At 43.2% G+C, this 26117-nt stretch overlaps 1 protein-coding gene across 1 annotated transcript in view; it reads left to right on the forward strand.

Annotated features, from left to right (window-relative positions):
- LOC137428961 (uncharacterized) overlaps positions 1-26117 on the forward strand; it is a 110069-nt gene that overhangs the window by 24027 nt on the left and 59925 nt on the right. The window contains exons 2-4 of the mRNA XM_068118881.2: positions 13611-13755; positions 21101-21190; positions 25788-25911. Of these exons, the coding sequence (XP_067974982.2) occupies positions 13611-13755; positions 21101-21190; positions 25788-25911 (359 nt within the window). The remainder of the gene's footprint in view (positions 1-13610; positions 13756-21100; positions 21191-25787; positions 25912-26117) is intronic.

Here is a 26117-nt window from a genome sequence, read left to right on the forward strand (position 1 = left end):
TCCTGTCAAGTTTGGTTGAGATTGGATAAGTAAGGACGGAATGTATTGACGTCAAAAATTCATCAGACAGACGGACAGACACAAATGGCGTATTTTAGTATGATGATATATATATCATCCACCACCACATATTATATATATATAGATATATATATATATATATATATATACTAGCCGAAACCCGTGGAACATCCACGGAAGGGAGGATGTGGTGTATGGATAGAGTGTACCATTATGGATGGCATAGGGGATTTGCTTGTCCGAGTAAGAGTTAGAAAGAAAGATGAGAACGAAGAGTGCGTATATGAACAACGTATTTATTGCAATCTACTTAAATGACAACGCTACGATATACTTTTGAAAAATGAATGGATTCGTAATAGGAATCGGCATAGCACCACTCTGGGGATTGTCCACTCGGTGGACGGCTTGCTGTCGCCTTCGACTGTCCAATCAGCGGACGGCTTGCTTCGCCTTCGCCCAGCAGACGCCAATACGATGGCGTCGTAAGATGGCGTCGTATCGGCAGTTAATCGGATGCTTTTGGGCCCCAACGTCGGCTAATTCAGATTTTTTGAGTATGCCTGTACGTGATAAACAAAGAGCGCGGTTCGTAGATCGTAAATCCATTTGTGCCGTGGGCATCGGGTCACTGGGTGCGGCATAAAAGGGATAACAAAGTCGAGTCCTTACGCTATTATTATATAGACTAGCCGAAACCCGTGGAACATCCACGGAAGGTAGGATGTGGTGTATGGATAGAGTGTACCATTTTGGATGGCATAGGGGATTTGCTTGTCCGAGTAAGAGTTAGGAAGAAAGATGAGAATGAAGAGTGCGTATATGAACAACGATCGCCGACACCGGCACAAATGCATGCTCTGGAATGTCCACTCAGTGGATGGCTTGCTTTCGCCTTCGCCTGTACAATCAGCAGACGGCTTGCTTCGCCTCCGCCCAGCAGACGCCAATACGATGGCGTCGTAAGATGGCGTCGTATCGGCAGTTAATCGGATGCTTTTGGGCCCCAACGTCGGCTAATTCAGATTTTTCGAGTATGGCTGTATGTGATAAACAAAGAGCGCGGTTCGTAGATCGTAAATCCATTAGTGCCGTGGGCATCGGGTCACTGGGTGCGGCGTAAAAGGGATAACAAAGTCGAGTCCTTACGCTATTATTATATATATTATATATATATATATATATATATATATATATATATATATATATATATATATATATATACACCGGTATATATGTCCTGTCCCTGTTGTCCTGTCCCTGTTGTCCTGTATATATATATATGTTCTGTCCCTGTTGGTTTGAAAGGGAAAGATAACCCTGACAGAGACCTCAAAAGAACATTTATACACTCATTACATTTTCTGCCTCTTAGTTCTGTATTTATTAATGGGAATTTGTAATGAACCGGCAGAGTTTTGGATGAAAATCGATATATATATATGTGGTTTTTCAAAAGTCTGGAATCATAGGGATATTTATTTTACAATTTTATTATCACAATTTTATTTTAATTTTACTGTATGTATCGTAAAATATATCTGTCTCGGACAGGGTTGTCTTTCCCTTTCAAACCAACAGGGACAGGACATGATGTTCCAAAAGTCCAAAGTGTGAGTTATTATAATTATAGCACATGAGCTTATTGCCATCAGTGAATGTGGAGTGGTAAAGTGGTGGAGGAAATTCCTTGTCTGGTCTGTTTGCCTCCTTTTGTGTACATTTTTCACTTGTCTGAAGTGAATCAGACAGGAGATAACTTCTTTTTTTGACAAGACAGGCAAGAGTATAGTCGAGAGGAATGAGGGGAAGGGGGGGGGGGGGGTCCTGGCGGGAGTCCTAGGCAGAAGGTCAAGGTTAGGGGCAGTAGAGATAGATAGGAGGTGGGAGAGATAACGTAGAGGACGAGGGTTAGAGATAGCAAATGGGGGGGTGTGGGAGGGGAGGGAGGATGGAGGAGTGGTTTGCACATTATCTATTAGTAACCCTGCAGGATTGCTGTTAAGAGGTGAAAGTACAGCACACACCTAGTTCACCTTTCCTCCTCCAACGAGAGATACAATTGTAGCAGCAACTGACGTTCGAAAGGGAATGTTTCAGGCATGCAATATCATTTGATTCTGATAATTTTGTCCTTACAGTTGTTAATGACGTCCTGTTTGAAGCCAACACGTATGTGGTTGCACATGACCAAGGGGCCTTTTGTGTACATTTTATACTTCAATCCAGCATTCAATGTACTGAGAGCAATCCAATTTTTCGCTCACCTGGAACATGGTTCCGGGAAGCTTATGCGATGGCGCGTCGTCCATCCGTCAGTCCGTAAACACTTGCAACTTCTTCTCCAAAACTGCTGATGGGATTGTGACCAAACTTGGCACAAATTATTTTTGGTATGTTGCAACTCAAGCTTGTTCACGGCATGAAAACATTCGGGGTCTAAGGGACCAGGGGTCAAATTGGATCAAGGTTTGACCTCTGAAATAGGTATTTCCTTTCTTCTCAGAAAGTACACAAGCAATTCCGATGAAACTTGACCACAACCTTCATCACCTGTGTTGTGCCAAAATGTGTTCACGGCATTTTAAAAAATTGGATCAAGGTTTGACCTCTGAGATAGAATCTGAAATCTGAAAAAGACATGATGGAGGGGATGTGGACATTATGGAGGACATTATGATGTGGACATTATGGAGGACATTATGATGTGGACATTATGATGTGGACATTATGGACATTATGTGGACAAATCTGAAAAAGACATTATGGAGGGGATGTGGGCAGGTAGCATTATGGAGGGGCTGTGGGCAGGAAGCATTATGGAGGGGCTGTGGGAAGGTAGCATTATGGAGGGGCTTTGGGCAGGAAGCATTATGGAGGGGCTGTGGGCAGGTAGCATTATGGAGGGGCTGTGGGCAGGAAGCATTATGGAGGGGCTGTGGGCAGGTAGCATTATGGAGGGGCTGTGGGCAGGAAGCATTATGGAGGGGCTGTGGGCAGGAAGCATTATGGAGGGGCTGTGGGCAGGTAGCATTATGGAGGGGCTGTGGGCAGGTAGCATTATGGAGGGACTGTGGGCAGGAAGAATTATGGAGGGGCTGTGGGCAGGAAGCATTATGGAGGGGCTGTGGGCAGGTAGCATTATGGAGGGGCTGTGGGCAGGAAGCATTATGGAGGGGCTATGGGCAGGAAGCATTATGGAGGGGCTATGGGCAGGAAGCATTATGGAGGGGCTGTGGGCAGGTAGCATTATGGAGGGGCTGTGGGCAGGTAGCATTATGGAGGGGATGTGGGCAGATCAAAAAAAATTGGATCAAGGTTTGACCTCTGAAAATAGGTATTTCCTTTCTTCTCAGAAAGTACACAAGCAATTCCGATGAAACTTGACCACAACCTTCATCACCTGTGTTGTGCCAAAATGTGTTCACGGCATTAGAAAAAATCGAGGTCTGAAGGGGTCTATGGGGTGTCAACGTGGGTCAAGGTTTGACCCCCCAAAATAGGTATTTGCTTGCTTCTCTGAAACTGCACGCACGATTTCGATGAAACTTGACCACAACCTTCACCACCCATGATGTACAAAATGTTCACGGCATTAAAAAAAATCCGGCTCTAAGGGATCTACCAGGGGTTGTCCCCCAAAATATGTATTTGCTCCCCTCCGAAACTACAAACACACAATTTCGATGAAACTTGCCCACACACAACCTTCTTTCACCATGTTGTACTAATGCTTGTTCACGGCATTAGAAAGATCGGAGTTTGAGGGGGTCTACAAGGGGGGGGAGGGTGGGAAAGGAAATTGTTTAAAGACTTATTATTACGTCAGTGTGATTGTCCATGCTTTCCTGTCTCCTAGCAACCACTGAAATTGGTTTAAAATACCGTGATACAGTTTAAAATACCTTTAGTCGGTTGAAGCTTTATTCTACCAGGTGAGCACCCAGGGGGTATTGCCCCTATTTAAAAAAAACTGTTTTGATAATTTTACCTTTTCCTCGGTATCATTTTAATGAGTGCCTACCTCAGTCTTTTTTTATTAGGCTGTTGAGAGTGAAGCACAATGTGCGGACTGGTGCCACATGTATACCTCACCAAGCGGAGCAGACCCATTGCCCCCTTTAAAGGCCATTAGTAATTCGACTGGGTTTTTGCTGATATATAATAATCCATTAGTGCCAGCTCAGTTTCGAGTTAGAATAGCCTAATGTTGCTTTCAGCCATATTTGAACCCCTCACCTATGGGATTCCATTACATTGTGATTTAAATTGAAGTAGTTGTAATCATTTAGGGCTTTGTATCAAAATGGAAATATTTAGCATAATAACCTGAAGAACTCAAGAAAAACTGTGTCCTGAACTTTAATGTTGCTTTCCAGGAATTTTATTTATATATGAAAAAAACAGAAATTTCTTCCGCTTTTTCAGGAGGCTGAACGGGGGGCTGCTGGGTTAAACCCCATCGCAGATGATACCCCATCACATCACAGATGGGAGCCACAAAATTCCCCCAAAAGCCTTTCTTCCATATGCTTAGAACTTAAGCAAAAACATAACAGGTTCTTGTTAACTACTTTACAAATAAACTTGTACACCATGGAATTTGTTACATGCTACAGTGTTTACACGCAGTCTTCACGCTTCTACCCTTGCTGGAGTGCATCCCACTGTGGAGCACGGTGCACCTGCCTGGGCTGCGAGCAGGGAGACAAAACACCTTGGTACTATTTCTAAACTCTGCAATGAGAATCATCTCTGGCACCCTGATGTCAACCTTCCACCATGGCTACCTGTGCTGAAGAAACATCACACCCCAGATATTTGCAGGTGAACACTAACATCTCAAGAATGCCTCAAGATAGAGGTCAACGTTAACCTGCCCATCCACGAACATCAAGAGAACTCTTCAAAACATTGGCTGAAGCCACAAAATACTTCCTGGATTAGGGGAATGAGAGCAGCCAACATGACTGGCAGAGTGCCAGCGACGAGAAAGTGCAAGCGATGAACGGCAGAGTGCCAGCAATGTGAAAAGGCATCAGTTTCAAATGACCAGCTAATACCAGACCCTACGCAGGTGCTCCAGAGCTTTGATCAACACGGTGTCAGTGGAGTGCTCTCAACCAATTGCTCACTCTGCATGCAATGACTGCTCACCAATTGCTAAAGTGGAGGCTAATTGAAAGCCCAGAATATTGTTGTGGTCATCAAGATTATATAGGCCTAGTCCTGCACATAGTGCAAGGTTGTGTGCAGAGGAGATTCACCGGGTATTTTGCAGAACTACATGAAACCCCTGAGTGCAAAACGGAGTGTCCAGACCTGTTTCTTTTGCATCACGGAGAGGTTAGTGTCCTTTCTGTATTCTACTGCCTCCCTTTTGGTCTTGCGCTCTCTGTGCTCTCAGGGACTGCCATACTTATAAGGATTGAGGGAACAATGAATGGAGCCAAATGCAGGGAAATCCTTGAGGAGAACCTGCTTCAGAGTGCAAATGACCCTAGACTGCGCTGAAGATTTACGTTCCAACAGGACAATGACTCCAAGCATACAGCCAAAGCAACACTGCAATGGCTTCAGAACAAGAATGTGAAAGTTATTGAGTGGCCCAGGCCCAGCCAAAGCCCAGACCTGAATCCCATTGAGTATCTGTGGAAAGACTTGAAGATTGCTGTTCACTGATGCTCCCCATCCAATTTGACAGAGCTTGAGCAAATCCGCATGGAAGAATGGGACAAACTTCCCAAATCTAGATGAGCAAATCTGATACAGATGCTGTAATCGCTGTCAAAGACGCTTCCACAAAGTATTGACTTAGGGGGCTGAATACTTATGTAAATTAGATATTTCTGTATTTCACTTTTAATTATTTTGTAAAAAGTTTCTGAAAAAAATAAAAATAATTCCACTTTGACATTATCGGATATTATGTGATCAGTGACAAAAATAATCTCAATTTATTATATTTTAAATTCAAGCTGTAACACAACAATATCTGAAAAAAATTCTGATCTACACAAATCTACACAAAATTTTTTGACAAGTACAGAATCTTGTTTCTCACAGTCTGAGAGTCCTTTAGGTGCTTTTTTGCAAACTCCAAGCGGGCTTTCATGTGTCTTTCACTGAGGAGAGGCTTCCGTCTGGTCATTCTGCCTTAAAGCCCAGATCGGTGGAGTGTTGCAGTGATGGTTGTCCTTCTGGAAGTTTCTCCCATCTCCACACGGGATCTCTTGAGCTCAGCCAGAGTGACCATCGGGTTCTTGGTCACCTCTCTTACCAAGACCCTTCTCCCCCGATTGTTCAGTTTGGCCGGGCGGCCAGCTCGAGGAAGAGTCCTGGTTGTTCCAAACTTCTTCCATTTAAGAATTATGGAGGCCACTGTGCTCTTGGGAACCTTCAATGGAGCAGAGATTTTTTTGTAGGCTTCCCCAGATCTGTGCCTCGACACAATCCTGTCTCTGAGCTCTGCAGGCAGTTCCTTCGACCTCATGGCTTGGTTTTTGCTCTGATATGCATTGTCAGCTGTGAGACCTTATATAGACAGGTGTGTGCCTTTCCAAATCATGTCCAATCAATTGAATTTACCACAGGTGGACTCCAATCAAGGTGTAGAAACATCTCAAAGATGATCAAGGGAAATGGGAGGCACCTGAGCTAAATTTTCAAGTGTCATGACAAAGGGTCTGAATACTTATGTCAATGTGATATTTCAGTTTTTTTAAAAAATAAATTTGCAAAACTTTCTAAAATCCTGTTTTCTCTTTGTCATTATGGGGTATTGAGTGGAGATCGATGAGGGAAAAAATGAATTTAAACGATTTCAGCATCAGGCTGCAACATAACAAAATGTGAAAAAAGTGAAGGGGTCTGAATACTTTCTGAATGCACTGTACATTCCAAAAAAAGAAGTCTTAAAAGGCATTGGCCAGTTTCACCCAATGTCCCCGCTGAATGTTGAAGGAAACATATTCTTCTCAGTGCTAGCATACCGACTCACCAATTACCTTATGGCAAATAGGTATGTTGACACGTTGGTGCAGAAAGGAGGCGTTCCATGAATATCAAGCTGCATGGAACATGCAACCGTGGTATGGGGGGCAATACGGCAAGTGAAGGCACAGAAGTTGGACTTGCATGTGATCGGGTTGGACGAGGCAAATGCCTATGGTGCTTGAAGGCACTCGAGCTGCACCATGTACCAGCAACAGTCGCATCAATGTTGAAAAGCTACGTTTCGAACTTCCACTTGCGATTCTTTACTGACATGTCCACCAATGAATGGATCCAGATGCAGGTGGGCATTGCAAAGGGACGTACAATTTCTCCCATCCTGTTCGTCCTAGCAATACAGGTGCTCTTAAAAGTAGCTGAGACCAACCCCAAAGGTGTGCAATTAGGCGAAGGATTACACATGCCACCCACGAAAGCTTTCATGGATCACACAATTGTGAGGAAAAGAAGCTTTTGCAAAGTCCAGGAGCCTATTGATCAGGAAAGGCATGTTGGACAAATAAACAAGGCAGTCAGGTGATGCCAACAGTTTCAGAGCAACCATTGAAGCGCATGGGCAGATATGCCATCAACCATCAAACCATCAACAAATCCAAGCATTTGGAAAATTCAAGGTCTGGATTCTGCAATTCATGCTGATTGCAAAACGACTGTGGTTACTGCTGATATATGAAATCACTTTGAGCACAGTATAATCCATGGAAAGTCAGATCAAACACCACATCAGCAAATGGCTGGGTGTACCACCCTGTCTCAGCAATGTCGCCATGTACTTCAAAGAAGCTAAACTAGGACTTCCCTTCAAATCCCTGTTGAGGAATACAAAGCTGGGAGTTAAAGGCCCCTTGGGATGTTCAAAAACCCAGCGAGGACCCTGCAGTGAAATGCAATTTACCCAGACTAAACACTGGGAGAAAATAGGATGCAGGGGAGTTGGGCATGATGAAGTTAAACGGTGGTTTACAGAAACTTCCAAGGAAAGAAGGGGCACTGTGATCGCAGAAATCAGACAAGAAGAAGACTCTAATCGAGTGCAGAAAGTAGCCCAGCAGGGTGAACAGGGACAGTGGATGAGAGGATGCCCTGCAAAGATCGCTAGTGTGGAACAATGTATGGCACATGGCATCCCTCTGCATTTAGCTACATCACATGTTCCATCTATGACCAATTCTCAATTGGAACAAATCTGATGAAGGGGGGTAAAAACCTAGAGTATACCTGGAGGCACAACCAAGTCTTCTTAAAACTGGCAGCTTTTGTGGACAGCATCAGATGCAGAGCTAAAAGAAGAAAGTCAATCATTAAAACAGTCCACATATTTCCTCAGGGAAGGCACAAAGGTCCTCCAGAAGCACAACAAGCATGCGCTGGACTATGCACATGACTTTGGCCCTATTTCTCAATTGCGGAGAAAAAAGTCTGGGATCCGGATCCAGATCTTCACCAAAATCAAAGCAATTCGTCCTTGTCACATTCCAAAATTTTCCCCCAAGTTTCGTCCGAATCCTCCCATAATTTATTTCGGTGTCCTGCTCACAAACAGATAAATGAGGGTGAATATAACCTCTGTCCATCTAAAAAAAACTTTATTTTTTAGTCGCAGGTATACAAGAGGTTGGTGTTGTTGTTGTTGCTGCTGCTGGGGTCTTTTTTTTGTTTGTTTTTTTTGTGTACAAGATCGAGGCTCGTGTAAGAGCTAACATTGATCACATAAAAACAAACTGACACAAAAAACATATGATAAAGGGAGCGGGAGACAAGATGGGGAGAGAGAGGGATGCACACAAGTACAACATTAGAGAGCAGGGACATCGGGAGATCTGTGGGAGGGAGAGGGCTTGGGTGGAGGGGGCATAGGAAGGGGGCAGGGTCATGAGAAGGGGGTGGGGGTGGGAGAGGTAAAAAAAAAAAAAACACATGGACACTGCTAGGACTTTCAGGAAAGAAGTCGGTATTTCAGAAAAGTGGATTTGGGGTGAATTAACGGGGGTAGAAAAGATCAAGGTTTTGGTTGGGGGAAGATAAGAGATGGTGGTGAACAGCTGTTTTAAAGACCTGGAGGGAGGAGACGAATTGAAGAGAGTGAGGGAGTTTGTTCCCGAGGCGGGAGAAAAGGGGAATGAAAGAGTGAAGGTGAGCAGAGAGTCTTGATTTTGGCAGTTTCACCAGAAATTGTTGGGAGTCGATTTTTTTAATGTGCACCCATTGGTCGGACAGCTCGTGGACTGCACCCACAGCTGTCGCTTGACACCACCCACCATAGCACCAAGACAAAATGATATGGCTGCCATCTTGGTTTTCTGGTTGGCCTGACACATTAGGCCTGTAAGCCTCTGCTGATTATATACTGCCTGGGTTTGTTGCATCAGATTTCCTTTGGTTTTGTTTGTGTCGAGTGTTATTGACGACGAGGGACCTCAAAAAATCAAACCGTATGTCGGATAATAGTGAGGTTTAATGAAGCCCGTCAAAACGCACACTACGTCAGAACGCACGGTAATCGAGCCTTACATTTATACCACATTGTAAGACTCCCTATATTATTCGTTTGTCATCGTGGCAAACATTGTAAACATAATGCACACACGGCACTACGTCTGTTGTCCGTTGTATTAACTATTTTGGCACATTTACATATGAGGCTCACGGAGCTGGATCCCTTCATCAAACCGTGCGATTAACATCAGACGCCATCTTAAGGCCTCCTGGAGAGACGACGTGAAAGATTTCCCATCAACCCTACTTCATTACAACACGTTATTGTGTTTTACCTGTGCGTGAGTTTTCTTTTTGTCCTGGTTTATAATGTCGTCACCATAACCAGCACACCAAAAGGGAACATCACCACACGACTTTCAAAATGGCGTATGAATGCTAAATGAGGCCTTTTGCGCATCATGTGACGTGTACTCAGTTCTGCTTGCCGGGAACTTTTAACCTGCCGTTACTAGCATAAAATCTGCAATTCAAATAGTCTTTTTGACATAATTTTCAGTATTTAAATGAAGGAGTAGCAATTTCAAAGTGGTTATCCATAATTGTTCTGTTCCTGAATGCAAATCGGAGTCACGCAAATATAGAAAATATGAGAAATATTCATGGACGAGCCGAAACCCGTGGAACATCCACGGAAGGGAGGATGTGGTGTATGGATAGAGTGTACCATTATGGATGGCATAGGGGATTTGCTTGTCCGAGTAAGAGTTAGGAAGAAAGATGAGAATGAAGAGTGCGTATATGAACAACGATCGCCGACACCGGCACAAATGCATGCTCTGGATTGTCCACTCAGTGGACGGCTTGCTTTCGCCTTCGCCCAGCAGACGCCAATACGATGGCGTCGTAAGATGGCGTCGTATCGGCAGTTAATCGGATGCTTTTGGGCCCCAACGTCGGCTAATTCAGATTTTTCGAATATGTCTGTACGTGATAAACAAAGAGTGCGGTTCGTAGATCGTAAATCCATTAGTGCCGTGGGCATCGGGTCACTGGGTGCGGCGTAAAAGGGATAACAAAGTCGAGTCCTTACGCTATTATTATATAGATAAGAGGTGTCGGGTTCGTACCTTTGCCTGTTAGTACAAGCTCGTGTCGGCCGCAGGTATAGCACACACACACACGCACACACACACACGCACGGATGGACGGACGCTTCAACTTTTAGCTGACGATGCAAAAATCTAGTACAATTTATCTTGTGGCTACAGGACCAAACAAACAATAAGGTATATTTACAACAGTCCTCCCGGCTCCCGTAGCTCCCCTACCCTCCTAACATGATTAATAGTAAATATCATCATTTTAAACTTGGTCTGTACATTCACAAGTCCCAGATATGTCCTTCCCATTAGTGTTTAAAAGCACCTAATCCAGATACACAATCCATTCACTGGTAGCGATCTGTCGGGGGGTTTGTGTAGCACACGCTCGTCCACTCGGTCCTTGCACAGGCCCACATTGTCGGGAGTTTGTACTACCAGCAGATGCCCATTTGTTAAGCTGAGAGTATTCTCCAAGTCTTTAGTTGTGCAGAGGTACAGCCCTTTCTCTCAGGTACTTTTCCAAGTATTTTGACTTCTTTTAGAAGCTTTGTGAGTGAGTAGCCATTCCAGGTAACAATCCTTATCCAAGACACAATTTATTTCACTTCGCACTTTACACTGCAGTTTCCGGGTAGTTCTGCGCACGCGCACCGAGCATTCTGGGGCGGCTTACATCATTTCCCAACTCGCGCATTGTCCCAGGTTTGAGTATGCAGAATAAATCTGACAATTCAGTTGAATGACCCCTTCGTTTTCTGAGGCATTAAACAGGTTTTGACTTTTTCTTGGTATTATTTGTCAGAAGCTCTTCCACCTTGACACTTGCTTCTTCATTAACTACTTGGGTGCTGAATTTATCCAGTCCAGTATGCGATACAAAAATACGGTATTTTTCCCATTATGCGATATGAAAATATGGTTCACATGAGCAGAGCACACTTGAACCTACATCCGTTGTAATTGGCTCACTCGTGCGCATTTACTCGTATGCGGACATGGGAATTTGTGCACAAAGATGGACATGCAATGGGATGTTACCACTCCTTACTGCGCTCTTTTCAATGTTTTTGTTGTATTCGCCAAACGATTTGTCATTGAACCAGTTTCATGTAACTTTAGGTGCCACCACTGTGTGTGACTCATGCCACAAACATAATGTTACATAATTTCAGTGTTTTAAACATTTGCTTCAACCTGCTCAAATTCAAAGGCAGCCGTTTCATAATGTATCTATCACTGAAGGAAAAGAATGTTTTTCAAAAACATCTTGTTTTTCTTGTTTGTTTCTTGTTTAAAAACGTCTTGTTAAAAAACTAAGAGTAGACTATGTCAAGGCTGGTGTTGGTGGGCAATTCGAACAACAGGTGGTATATCTACAGAAGGTTGACAAAGGTATGCTAATCACCATGGGTAGCCAAATAAATCTGACTTGGTGCCCTTCATCAGAGTAAGGCCTCTCCTTTATAATGTTATGGAACATAGTGAAATCCTGCCATGTTGAAGCCAAAGGATTACTACCTCCGCCACTGAAGATGGGCAGAGGTTATGCTTTCACCCCTCTTTCTTTGTCTGTCTGATAGTGAGAAGGATATCTCAAAACGTTCCGGACAAAACTCGGTGGACATATATGGAGGCATTTTGATCCTGCTTTGGTGAAGATGGGGATTCGTATCCAGATGCTATGATTTTTGAAGTGATTCTTCACCATTAAGAGATAGATAGGGCCAACAACGATATGAGACCACCTTTAGAGGCCATTTTCCCCCGCAGAGCAGGGGCTGGCCTTTTTCTGGCACCGTGGTACCCTTTTTGAAGCAATGTTTTATGGCCGGATGCCCTTCCTGCCGCCAGCCCTGATAGTCGCCTCTTGCGACACACAGGGAATTACCAATGAACTGGTACTCAATTTGCCGACCTCGGAAGGATGACAGGCTGAGTCAACCCACATGGCATTAATTCAGCGATCGACCGGGATTCGGACCGAGGATCCTAGGATCCCAAGCCGGCGCCCCAACCGCTAAGCCAACACCAGGCTGTATACTCTAACACTAGGCTAGGGCCAATAATGATATGTAGCACGATATTTCAAAAAGTTGTGGATGGATTATAACAAAGCTTGGTGCATTTGATGGGTAGGTGACATGAACAAGCCAATTCGATTTTGGTTCAGATCCGGCCTATCAATGGGATACAAAGCGTAGACTGTTCATTCAGCCTGGCAGAGGTATGCAATCTACCGAGTGCCGTTCTAGTTTATTCCTTCAGGTAGGCAGTGAGAAATTAGGTCAGGATGGTTCATTTGTATTTGTTTGGATCGGGCACCGTTGTGCCACATACACTTTGTGACTTTGTGGCCTTGCATCTCAGAACCCCAATCAATTTGCTGTTAAAATGCTGAGTAGGTCGGATGCACATTTTCCATGTACTCTGTTCTTTTGATTACCCGAGTCTTGCTTTATTGCAGACGAATGTACAATTTTGTTGATTAGGTGCTCGATTGTGCCAATAACCTGTTCTGGGTGTTTGCTGGAGTGTTTATGTGTTATTACCCTTGGTTGATAACCGTGAAAGGCTAGTACAAGGCCATTACAAGGCCATTTTGTGTAAACCGCCACCAAACTCGGAGTAGACTGGACCCTAATGACTAAACGGAGAAGGCCGAGCAATTCTAATGAGCGAAAGGTATAAAACAAGAAAAATAAGCACAAGCTCGGCATGCAATAGGTGGGTATTTGGCGAAGTTTGTCTTTCGTGGATTTCTGTGCTCTGTTAATAAGTTACTTCCTGTGGCAGTTGCTCGGCCTGCGGTCCTGTTTTCTCATCTGATAATGTTTAGTACAAGCTGGAAACTGATTGATTTATTCATACTGGTAACAATTTCTCTAAACTTGATGTACCTTTTCTTGTGTAACTACGTGAATTGCCAATGCACGGACAATTTCAGACAATTCGTTTGGCACATTTCATTTTTCAATTCACTTTTGTACCCATTTTTTGTTGATGTGCTGCTTTTCTCCTTATCTTCCATTCCAGCATGGGTGGGAGGCTTGGCCATGGGGGTGATCTTTGGTGGGTCTCCGTTGGTTGCGATGACAACGGATCGCTTTGGCCCACGTATGACCGCGACTGTGGGCTCTTCGGTCGCCTTCCTTGGCTTGCTGTGCTCCGCTTTTGCCAGGTTACATTACCTTATCCATATCCATGCCTCAATTCCTTGCATGCCACTTTATATTTGTAGATTTATTTTTTGAGCTCTTGGGCTGGATGTTTGTGTGAGGTAAAATAACCAGGTGGTGTCACAATGTCCTAGCATGCTAATGCAACCTGTGGAATGACTGGATTACTTTGATGAAGAGGTGAATGACAGTATAATTTTTTTTCACGACAACAACAAGGCTCATGGAAGAGCAAGGTTGAATTGACAGTCAGGTAGCAGGGAAACAATTGGGCACAAGGAGCAAAAGAGGGGAGGAAACACTGAAAGCAGTAAGTATGAGGGTTCGGTCAGGAACGGTTAATGGAGGTAATAACGATTAAGATGAATTCCATGAAAATCGTCACCCACGTGTGATTCCGTCACATTACCTGGTCTGCCACCTATAGTTTGCAGTTTCTGCATTGCATTACCAATAAGACTGCGATAGGAAAGCAGTACTATTGTTGACGTCCGAATTTTTTTTTCTAGACCTTGTGTTCACTAACAGAGCAGAGTTTTTATATCAAATCTCATGTCTGTTTACCATGTCCACATCGTGTGATTCCGTCACAAGACTATTCTGGGTAACAAATTTTGTTGACCGGGGTAAGCCTCACTGAGAGTCGTACTCGTCTGTAGCCATGTGACAGTTCTGGTTCAATACATATAATTGAATTCTCTCTGCTCTTCTTAGCATTCAAGATAATTACCTTGTATGTTCAAAATTAGAGTGCACATGGTGATTCCGTCACGATGGAATTCATGTTAAGCGTCAGGATGGGAGATGACCCGAGGTAGTGTAGTATTTTTAAAGCAACACTGAGTCGACCCACCTGGTGTTATTTCAACGGCACAACATGGGCTCAAACTCAAGACCCTAAGATCTTAAGCCTTAACCTATAACCTATAAGCCAACACCAGGCTTGTGTGGATTCCAGTGAGCCGATGATTGGTCAACTCATCAGAATTGGAGCACTCAACCTGGGCCCGAAGGAATTTAAGTGTCACTTCTTGCCAGGCAAGACCAGAAATGAGGCAGAATAAGACAGAGAGACCACGGGCTTGTCGGCGATGGCGAAGTGATAGGGCTCAGCTTCATCGTGAGAGATTCCAATGATCTTGAAAGCCTTTGTTTTCATGGCATCGAGATGAGCAAGATGTGAGGTAGGGGAGCCAGCCCGGAGGGGAGAGCAGTGCTCCATCAAGCTGCGGATGAAAGCCTTGCAGGTGGATAGGACCTCAGATGTGCCAAAGAGGGACTTTGCACTACTGGATGCCCAGTCTGGAGGCTTTGTGTTTGCCAGTCTGGAGTCTGGCTTTGGAGGCCAACTTTGAAATGTGGCTTTCCCAAGAGTGATCACGACTGAGAGTGAGATCCAAAGGTTTGAGTGACTGATGATGCTGTGATGATGAATTCCATGACCTTGCTGATGATTGGAAGTAAGCTAATTGGTAAGCGATATAACGCGTTCTTTTTTGGAGGCCAAAGCAGAGATTGTGTCACAGAAGAACATGTACAGTCAGCAGCCCAGGTACTGGTCCTTGATGTCCTGTGCACAATCAAGTCAACTGAACATTTACTTTCCTCCAAACCTCCCGTTGTTTCAGTTGAGTTTGATTCCAGGCAGACAAGGATCCAATCAAAAGCATCCATCCCTTTGCCTTGCATTCAGTTTAGTGCATTACAGAGCATGCCATCCCGTTGGAGAAGGGAAATCACTGCAAATTCAGTTATGTTCAGTTAAATTTTGTTGGGAAGTGAGGGCAAGGTGTATAGGTGGGTTGCGTGGTATGAGAGACAAATGGAAGTGTTGTGCTCAGACTTGACTTGATGTTTGCAGAAAGCAAAAGTCTGTGTTCCAAACAAACAATACATCACAGATTGATTGTCAACACAGCCAGACTCTCATTTCTTCTTTTTTCTATTTTTCCTTTGAGCGATTTGTACAACTGAACACGAAGAAAACGAAAATTATAGTAGATTAACCTGTGGAATCAAGTACTTTAATGAATCATTCAAGCTCTTTGTTGTTCTTTGTTCTTTTTCTGATGAACTTGCCAGTGCTTTTCCCTAACCTCGGACAATTGATATGTCGTAACAATCCCCTTCCTACGCTCCACCACAGATTCATTTTTGGTTTCATTCATTCAGAGAGAAAAAATACAAATTATTATTGTGACATATGTTTCTTTGATCACCAGTTCATGATGTTAATTTTGAGTAGTGTCGAACATCGTGTGATTTTGCAGACAGTAGAGGCAAACACATTTGTTCTGTGGATTCATCGAGGTATCAAAAACCTATACTATAAGAGAGCCATTTGTCTGTCTGTCTTTGTGTGTGTCTGTCACCATTTTCTCAGAGATGGCTGAAAAGATATTTGTCAAACTTTCAGAGGTTCATCAGTGAGTGTTGGGGAGTGTTTTCAGCAAAAGCAAGAAGAGGTGCTTTCTGGGAACTTCTGAGATCCTTACCACATACAAAGCTTTCATCCGTAGCTCAATGGAATACTGCCCTCCCCTCTGGGCCGGTGCTCCTGCCTCACACCTATCTCGGCTTCACGCTGTTGAATCCAAAGCTTTCAAAATCATTGGAATATCCCGTGAAGAAGCTGATTCTGAGAGCCTTTCTCTCACCAAAGGCAGGTTGGTGGTCTTTCTGTCTTCTACCGACTCTTCTCCGGCCTTGCTCCCCCTGCCCTGTCTGTGCTCTGTCCCCCAAATATTCCCTCAGGACGTACAAAGATCTACCAGCAACCCTCTTCTGGTGCAACTGCCAAAATCAACTGCCTCCAGGACTCTCTGCTCACCTTCAGTCTTTCATTCCTCTTCTCCTGCCTCTGGAACAAACTCCCTCACTCTTAGCCCAGGAGCATTAGGTTAGGACCTAGAAGAAATGAGTAGAAAGCTGATTTTTTTGCACAGAGCTTCAGAATACCATGTGGATGCCCACAATATAAAGTCCCACGAGTTCCACCTTGTGGCATTCTCAAAATTCAAGATGGCCGCCGGTTGGATGGAAAATACATAAATATGGATAACTTCTGCCTAGAACCTCATAAAAGTGTACTTTTCGTGGCTAAATATATGTTTTAGCACACTAGGATTTTAATAGAATATATTTCAGTGACCTCATATGTAGATATAATCCAAGATGGCTGACAAAATTGCCGCTGCTTTAATGCAAAAAAACATCAAAAATCATAAGTTTAATTTGCTATTATTTTATTTAATGCAAAATGTTTCACATTGTGACCACAAGGCCTGCAAGAGGTAAACAACACATGGGGATTTGACATTTAATTACAATACGACACAAAAGCAGACCAACTCTTTGACCCCAGTCATCCCAACCTGATTCTAGTGTTTTGGACAGTACCGTGCTAACTGAATGTCACTTTTCTTATTCCTGACTTAAACACTGTCATCACCCTCTAAATCAATGTCCCGAGAGTTTTTGCAATTATGGCCATTACAAACAGTACACAAGAGGGTACACTCCAGACCAGACTTGTCGCAAGTGCATCGTTTTCCACACCCCGCCTTGCATCCACAAGATATCATCTTCAGCACTTTCTCAGGGGCGACAGGCCTATCGGTCTCGATTGGAACAAGTAGTCCCTCTCTGTACTGCCACCCCCACTCAGTTGGCAGCAGTTCATTCCCCTGCCACTGCTGAACAGCATGGTATGCTCTGTAGCTGTAGAATTTGGTAGCTGCCGAAGTAGGTGGGAGTGATTCCAGCTTGAAACCAGATGACGTCAAAGATGTTCTATGGATTGATCGGAAGTACATGAGATATCGGTGTTTGTCCAGTGACTTGGATTATCTCTGCATATCATTATCTGAGGTCACTGAAAGATATTCTATTGAAATCCTAGGATGCTAAAAAATATATTTAGACATAAAAAGTATACTTTTATGAGGTTCTAGGCTGAAGTTATCGCAATTTATGCATTTTCCGTCTAACCGGCGGACATCTTGAATTTTGAAAATGCCACAAGGTGGGACTCGTGGGACTTTGGACTGTGGGTATCCACATGACATTCTGGAGCTCTGTGCAAAAAATCAGCTTTCTACTAATTTCTTCTAGGCTTCCTCTTCATTTTTGGCTAATGCTCCTGGGCTATCTCTTCAATCCGATTCATCCCTCCAGGTCTTCAAAGCAGCTGTTCACCACCATCTCTTATGTCCCCCCCATCCAAAACCTTGATCTTTTTTACCCCCATTAAAACACCCCAAATCCACCTCTTTCAATCTCCAACTTCATTCCTGAAATTCCCAGTAGTGTTCATTTGCTTTGTACCATGCACCCTCCCCCACTCCTGAATCCCCTCCCTCCTCTCACCCCCAAGCCCTCAGCCTTCCACAGATCTATCGACGTCCCTGTTCTCTACTGTTGCTGTGCTTGTGTGATTCCTTCTCTCTCCCCATCTTGTCTCCAGATCCCTTTATTGTATGTTTTATGTGTCCGTGCATGTTTTCGTGTTCAATGTGTTAGCTCTTACACGAGCCTCGACTCTGTATACATAAAAATAAACAAATAATAACAATAAATCAATAACGATTTTTTCATTTTTGAAAACAAAAGTTAATTTTTTGGCATTTAAAAAAAAATCGCTTTATGGTGCCTGAGTATATGTAGCTATATGAAAGGTAATATTAAATTATCCCTGATTAGTGCGTGTTTAATATCAAATTAAATATACATTTTCCATATTAGTTGTAGGTAGGGGAGTGTTTTAGGCACCAATAAAAAAGTCGAAAAACAAATAGATTTCTTCAAAATGCCAACGGGATTGGAACATGACCGGTCAACGCCGGGTACTCCTGCTAGTTCAAGATAAAACAGATGGCCCATTGAGAATTAAGGACACCGCAAATGCAGTGCAGTGTTAACATACTGCTGCTTTACAATTAGATAAAAATGAAAATGATACTTTATTAAGTTGCCTTTCGAGGTTGTAAATACTGTAAAATACATCTGCTTGTTTCACCGCATGGAGCCCAGACTTTCAACGAGTACACCAGTCGCACGTCCTCCTGGTACAGGACCGCAAAGGGGCACGGCATACTAAATGTAACTTACGAAGCAAAATGCACTGCATTGTATAGAAAACACCTTACTATAATTCACCAAATGTCCGTCCGTCCGTTCGAAGGTACCGCAAAAACGGCTCAACCGGTCGCAACGATGTTTTGGGTGGGTATTTCTGGGACCCCTGGGAGTAAAATAGGCTATATTGTTTTTCCAATTTTCCAGTTTTTCCAAACACGATGGAATAATATTTACCGATATGAACAGTGATGTGGCTTTTGTTGAAATTCTAGAAATACTGTTTATTCTCCGTACCAGGAGAGAGTAGATTGACTCCTGACGAGATCTTCCTGTATAAACGTGCGGCTCCGAAGTAACATGGCAGCGTGTGCAAAGCGACTGAGAAACAGGTGTAGCGGCCGCTTCCGTGTTACAGATTCGGCGCGCACTCTTCACACATAAACGTGCGACTGAGAAAGACGTGTAGCGGCAGCTTCCGTTTTGCAGATTTCAATCTTTTTTCAAAATGGGCGCCATGTACTGTTTATATTTTGATGATTTGCGTGTGATATGATTCAACGGATGTTTATATGAATTGTTTAAAATAAAAAAAGCCTTCAATTTCTGATATTTTGCCTTTTCATTTGGGCCTCCCAATTGAAGCCCCACCCATAGGGGGGGGGGGGGGGGTACCGTTGCTAGTAAATAAAAAGCAAGGATTAAATGGATGAAAGAATGAGAAATTTATTGGTGCCGGTTGCCACGCAAGCCGATCCGCATCCATCGCAGGTTTGAACCTGGGAGCCAGAGCAATAGCATGAGTGTTACAAACGCGCCATCGATACCCCAAGTAGTCAGATCCAGGTGGACACAAACTTAGATTTTTCCATTGCTTTGGAGTATCGCAAAACTACACGACAATGCTCTGAATCAAATGCAATCCACCCACTGGGGTGAAATCCAAAAAATGGTACCATGTTTCGTGCGTCCCCCAATTTGGATCGCACAGATAAAGTTTCATTTAAAAATGTGCCAGTAATTGCATTTTTTGGTATTTAACCTTTTGACCTTGCCCCAAGGGTCGGTGCCAAAAAATATTGTGTTCTCACACATTTTTGCCATGTGGTGATCACAACTACCAAGTTTGGTGAATTTTTGCACATCCGTTTTAGGAGGAGTTCGCGTGATGGACGGGCAGAAGACAGACAGACAGATAGACAGACAGATAGACAGACAGATGGAGTCGATTACAATGCCCAATGACAGACCCCCCCCCCCTTTCCCATGCCTCCTCCGCCCTAAGCCCTCTCCCTCCCACAGATCTCCCGATGATCTCCCGATGTCCATCCAAAAAGATGGTAATTCACCCCAGATACACTTTTTTTCGAAATTCCAACTTCTTTCCTGGAAGTCCTTGCAGTGTCCATGTGTTTTATACCTCTCCCACCTCCCCCCAAGCCCTCTCCCTCCCACAGTTCTCTCGATGTCCTTGCTCTCAAATGTTGTGCTTGTGTGCTTCCCTCTCTCCCCCCATCTTGTTTCCCGCTCCCTTTATCTTATGTTTTATGTCAGTTTGGCTTTTTGCGATAAATGTTAGCTCTTACACGAGCCTCGATGTTGTATACAAAAAAAAATTACATGAGGGTAAATTTTATGGAATGCGAATTTATTTGGCAGCAATGCTTAATTGCAGAAATCTAAAGCTAAAGGAAGCAATAGAGTTGAATTCAATGCAACTTTTGAGTACAGCACAATCGACATGAATGGACTCTTGTGCTGCATGCGCAGGTAGCGCAGTGGCCAATCATGCTACACCTACGTAGACACACACTAATCATTCCAATATCGATGTACATTAAAGAACTCAAGTGTTAAACATGTCTCGGTAAAGTGTTCCACTACCCGGCAACACCCGTTTCAGATTAATGCGCGAATTCCATTCAGCCAGCAGTTGTTCCTGGTTATTGAAGATGCTATTTGACAGACCAAGTGGTATTGGCAATATGGTATGATTGTGCTCAAAATAACGGGACTTTACCACATTTATTATTGATGGCATGTAAATCTGATAGTGTAATCCTATTCTGGGCCTATTTTTTTTTTTTACCTTTATGCCTTTCTGTGTTTGATTCGTGCACCTCTAACTATTTTTATGCCAATTTGATCTTCCATGGATTTTATCATATTTCGCATCTACTGTTTAATCAACAGCGGTGTGTTACAATTTGCATTATATTTTGCATTTACACACTATATTGCATTTTAATGCCATGTGTCACTCTTTTGCAGGTCTCTTCCTGTGCTGTATGTGACTTACTCCCTCATCTTCGCCTGTGGTGCTTCATTTGCATATCAGCCATCATTAGTCATCCTTGGCCGGTAATGTTCGGTTAATTATTTAAGCATTTTGCACATCCAACTGCTGAAAACGTGGCCAATTGGACAGCTCTGAGATTGCATACATACAGTGCCTTCAGAAAGTAATCAAACCCCTTGACTTTTTCACATTTTGTTGTGTTACAGCCTGAATTTAAAATGGGTTAAATTGAGATTTTTTTTGCCACTGAGCCAAATATCCCATAATAATAATAATAATAATAATAATAATAATAATAATAATAATAATAAGAATAATATGGATATATATATATATATATCCCATAATGTCAAAGTGGGTTTTTATATATTTTTTAGAAAGCTTTACAAAATAATTAAAAACGAAAAGCTGAAATATCTTGAGTATTCAAATGAATAAGTATTCAACCCCTTTGCTATGGCACTCCAGATTGAGCTCAGGTGCATCCAATTTCCTTTGATCATCCTTGAGATGTCTCCACAACTTGACTGGAGTCCACCTGCAGCCAATTCAATTGATTGGACATTATTTAGAAAGAAACAAACCTTCCTATATAAGGTCCCACAGTTGAAGGACTTCATGGTCCCACTCTACCATGAAGTCCAAGGAACTGTCCATAGAACTCCTGGATAGAATTGTGAGGAGGCATAGATCTGGGGAAGGGAATAAAATAATTTCTAGAGTGTTGAAAGTTCCCAATAGCACAGTGAGCTCCATCATTAGGAAATGGAAAGAATATAGAACTACCCAGACTCTTCCTGGAGTTGGCTGTCCGACCAAACTGAGCAACTGGGCAAGAAGGACCTTGAAAAAGGAGGCGACCAATAACCCAATGACCACTCTGACAGAACTACAAATTTCCTTGGCTGAGTTGGGAGAACCTGCCAGAAGGACAACAGTCTCTGCAGCCCTTCACAAATCGAGGCTTTATGGAAGAGTGGCCAGATGGAAGCCAATCCTGAGAAAAAGGCACGTGACAGCACACCTGGAGTTTGCAAAAAGGCACGTGAAAGACTCTGAGAGCATAAGGCAAAATATGTTGTGGTCTGAAACCGAGCACAGCTCATCACCGATCTAACACCATCCCTACTGTGAAGCATGGTGGTAGCAGCATCATGCTATGGGGATGCTTTTCAGTGGCAGGGACTGGGAAACTTGTAAGTATGGAGGGAACAATGAATGGAGCCAAATACAGGAAAATCCTTCAGGAGAACCTGCTTCAGTGTGCAAAAGACCTGAGACTGCGGTGAAGAATTATGCTCCAACAGGTTAATGACCCCAATGTGAACAGTGACTGTTCACATTGTCACTGTTCAGCCATTTCCCAAATGGCTGTATATTTGGCAAATACAGCCAAAGCAACACTGGAATGACTTCAGAACAAGAACGTGAAAGTCGTTGAGTGGCCCAGGCAAAGCCCAGACCTGAATCCCATTGAGAATCTGTGGCAAGACTTTAAGATTGCTCTTCGCCGACGCGCCCCATACAACTTGACAGAGCTTGAGCAAATGTGCAAGGAAGAATGGGAGAAACTCCCCAAATCGAGATGTGCAAAGCTGATACAGACATACCCAAGAAGATTTGAAGCTGTAATTGCTGCCTTCTACGAAGTATTAACTCAGGTGGTTGAATACTCATGTAAATGAGATATTTGTATGTTTCATTTTTAAATGTTTTGTAAAAGTTTCTAAAAGCAAAATTCCACTTTGACATTCTGGGGTATTATGTGTAGATCAGTGACAAAAAAAATCTCAATTTAACCCATTTTAAATTCAGGCTGTAACACAACAAAATGTGAAAAAAGTCAAGGGGTGTGAATACTTTCTGAAGGCACAGTACTATTGAGCTCTTTGGCCCTATGATAAACTGTTATCCTGGTGCTTATTAGGTAGGGCATTGCATCAATGGGGTTGCCGTGTTCATCGGAGGGATATCGAGCTGGGTGTCCTGTTTTCAAGCAATCACAGGTAGAAGAGAAGTGAAAAATTACACAGATCCTTTTGAAAAGAGTAGTTCAGTGTGTCATACATCCCCTGGCAAAATTCCAAATTATTGTCCGAACAGCTCCCAACTGCAGAGTGGCGATGACATCTTGTGGGTGGACTGCTCCACTCCATGACGGAGGGGTTACACACCTACATCTTGATTATGATCACTGACAATCATTACTTGCCTATTTATTTTTTGGAATGAATAGATTTGGTGAGCAAGTCGAAAACACCCTTTTAAAGAAGAAGAAGAAAAAGGTGTTATAATATACGACAGAATACAGTACTTCAGGGGAAACCGAAACTTGTTCTTTTGAGAGGATGATATTGGTTTGTGAAACAGTTGTCCAACGGGTTAGATATCAATTGACTTCTGTTAGTCCAGATGGGAGCTTCGAAGTTTTCATCTTTTTATGTTCGGAAGGTCATGGCCATAAAATATATCGGGCGTGAGATGACAAAACTTTTAATTACCTCTGCCACCAAAGGTGGATGGAGTTTATGTTTGCTCCTCTGTTTGTCTGTTTGTTTGTCTATATGTGAACAGGATATCTCGTAAAGTTATGAACGGGATCGGACGAAACTTGGTGGGAATTTGGGTGGGAAAAGGCCAAATTGATCCGATTTTGGTGAAGATCTGGATCTGAATTTACATGACACACAAGCACACGAGCTTACTATGCATACAAGCCGTACACATGTTTGTTTGTTTTTGTAGACAAGGTCGAGGCTCGTGTAAGAGCTAACATCGATCACAAAAAAAACAAACTCACACATAAAACATAAAACATATGATAAAGGGAGCGGGACAACAAGATGGAGAGCGGAGACATCGGGGGAGATCTGTGGGAGGGAGAGGGCTTGGGGGAGGAGGCAGGGGAAGGGGAGGAGGGAGATTAGAAAAAAACATATGGACACAGCTTGGACTTCCAGGAAAGAAGTCGGAATTTCAAAAAAGTGGATTTGGGGTGAATTAACAGGGGTAGAAAAGATGAAGGTTTTGGATGGGGGAAGATAAGAGATGGTGGTCAACAGCCGTTTTAAAGACCTGGAGGGAGGAGTGGGATTGAAGGGAGTGAGGGAGTTTGTTCCAGAGGGGGGAGAAAAGAGGAATGAAGGTGAGCAGAGAGTCTTGATTTTGGCAGTTTAACCAGCAGAGGGTTAAATAAGTTTAACCATAAGAGGTTTTTTCTCCATGTATGTTCATAGGGTTATTTTTTATTATTCTCTTTGGCAACGAACGCTGCATTATACACCACCCAAATAAAGCGATGTGTTTTCAAGTGCGAAAAGTCCGGCTAAAACCGAAATTACAAACCAAAACCTTCATTTATTTCGCTGGTATAAATAGCATAACTAAAGGGTGCCAGTGTGTGGCCTAATAAAGTGGTGTGCTGAGGTGAGTTGTGTGATTGGGCCTACACTTATGCACACTCACCTCTCAGATGTTTAGCCGCAGTTCGAATCCTCATCCAGCTATGTGCTACTGAGTGTCACCTCAATCAACTGGGGTTTCACAGGCATCGTGATTCATCAATGTGTGTGCTGTCTCGGATGGATGTTAAACGGCCATTTTGATCCAATGGTTTTAGGCTGGAGGTAATGTGTGCGTGTTGCTCGTGTGTGTGTGGCACGCATGTGTGTGTGTGTGTGTGTGTGTGTGTGTGTGTGTGTGTGTATGTGTGTGGCTTGTGGGCGGCGTGTGTGTGTGTGTGTGTGTTTGTGTGTGTGCGGCTTGTGTGTGGCTCGTGTGTGTGTTGTGTGTGTGTGCGGTTTTTGTGTGGCTCGTGTGTGTGTGTGTGTGTGTGTAAATTGCTCCCCTCACCGCTAATCCTCCACAGGGAAAGTCTAATATATTGGACTGTATTATATATTGCCAATATAATTTATCAGACATAATCCATAACTTAGTGTGTATGTTTATCACCTGTGTTGTGTTGAGTTTTGTGCACCCATCATTTGAGTGCCTTTTCCTCGAGTTTACTGCATGTTCACCTCAGTCAAGTTCAAAATTGTGTTGAAATTTCCCTTTGGAAACTTTCGTTAATTTTTCAGGGTTACGCCCTTTTTCTGCTTCGAAAAGATCACATCGGTTGGGAACATGTTTTGCAAAGCAATTCTCACCGTTGTTTTTAAAATGTTAGGATTTGTATTGTTTTGTCACCGCTTGATTTTATTCCTTTTCCTAACTTCATCGCCAATGTGACCACACAAAATGCACCGCAGAGAACGGTGTTCGGTCTCGTCATCTGTCACTAGTCCTCATCCATCTCATTATGGCTTCCCCCATCCCTTTGGAGGAGACGTAACATTTGGTGGAAGATGCTTGCGCAGATCCGAATGAAGACCATTCGGTGGTCAAATTGCACCTGGCCTTGCTGAGTCGAATTTCTAGTTGGTGCCTTTAGTTTTGAATTTTCTAATCATTTGTATTTTGATTTGTAATTATTATGCTAAGCAGGTAACATCAAAACAATTGACCTTTGATATCATATGAAAGAATTACAAACACCAATTTTGGATGCCACAGTTGAACTATTATTGTAAGTTGTATTATATTCTGTAATAATGCCCGGTTATACAGGGTGGCAGCCATCGTACAAATATTGAAACTATGACAACTGTGATGCAGGTATTTCCGGAGACGTCTGGGCCTGGTTAATGGATTAGTGACGGCAGGTTCCTCTGGCTTTTCCATTGCTCTTCCCTTCCTCATCCGTGCCTGCTCTCATCGTGGCCTCTCCTTCACCTTCCAGGTTAACTCACTTTGCCTGAATTTTTCGTTGTCTCCACTTTTATTCATATGCGTCCGTTGTCAAGAGCTTAAATCAAAAGAAATCAGAACAATCCTTGAATACAAGTTGAGTTTGCTAAACCCCAAGTTTAAAAGCCATTAATTATGATAAATCAGTTATGAATACCCTATAGTTTATAACCAACCATGTTGCCAAGTTCAGAAGTA

This window comes from Myxine glutinosa, chromosome 6, assembly GCF_964187855.1.
Source record: "Myxine glutinosa chromosome 6, kmMyxGlut1.1, whole genome shotgun sequence".
Lineage (NCBI taxonomy): Eukaryota > Metazoa > Chordata > Myxini > Myxiniformes > Myxinidae > Myxine > Myxine glutinosa.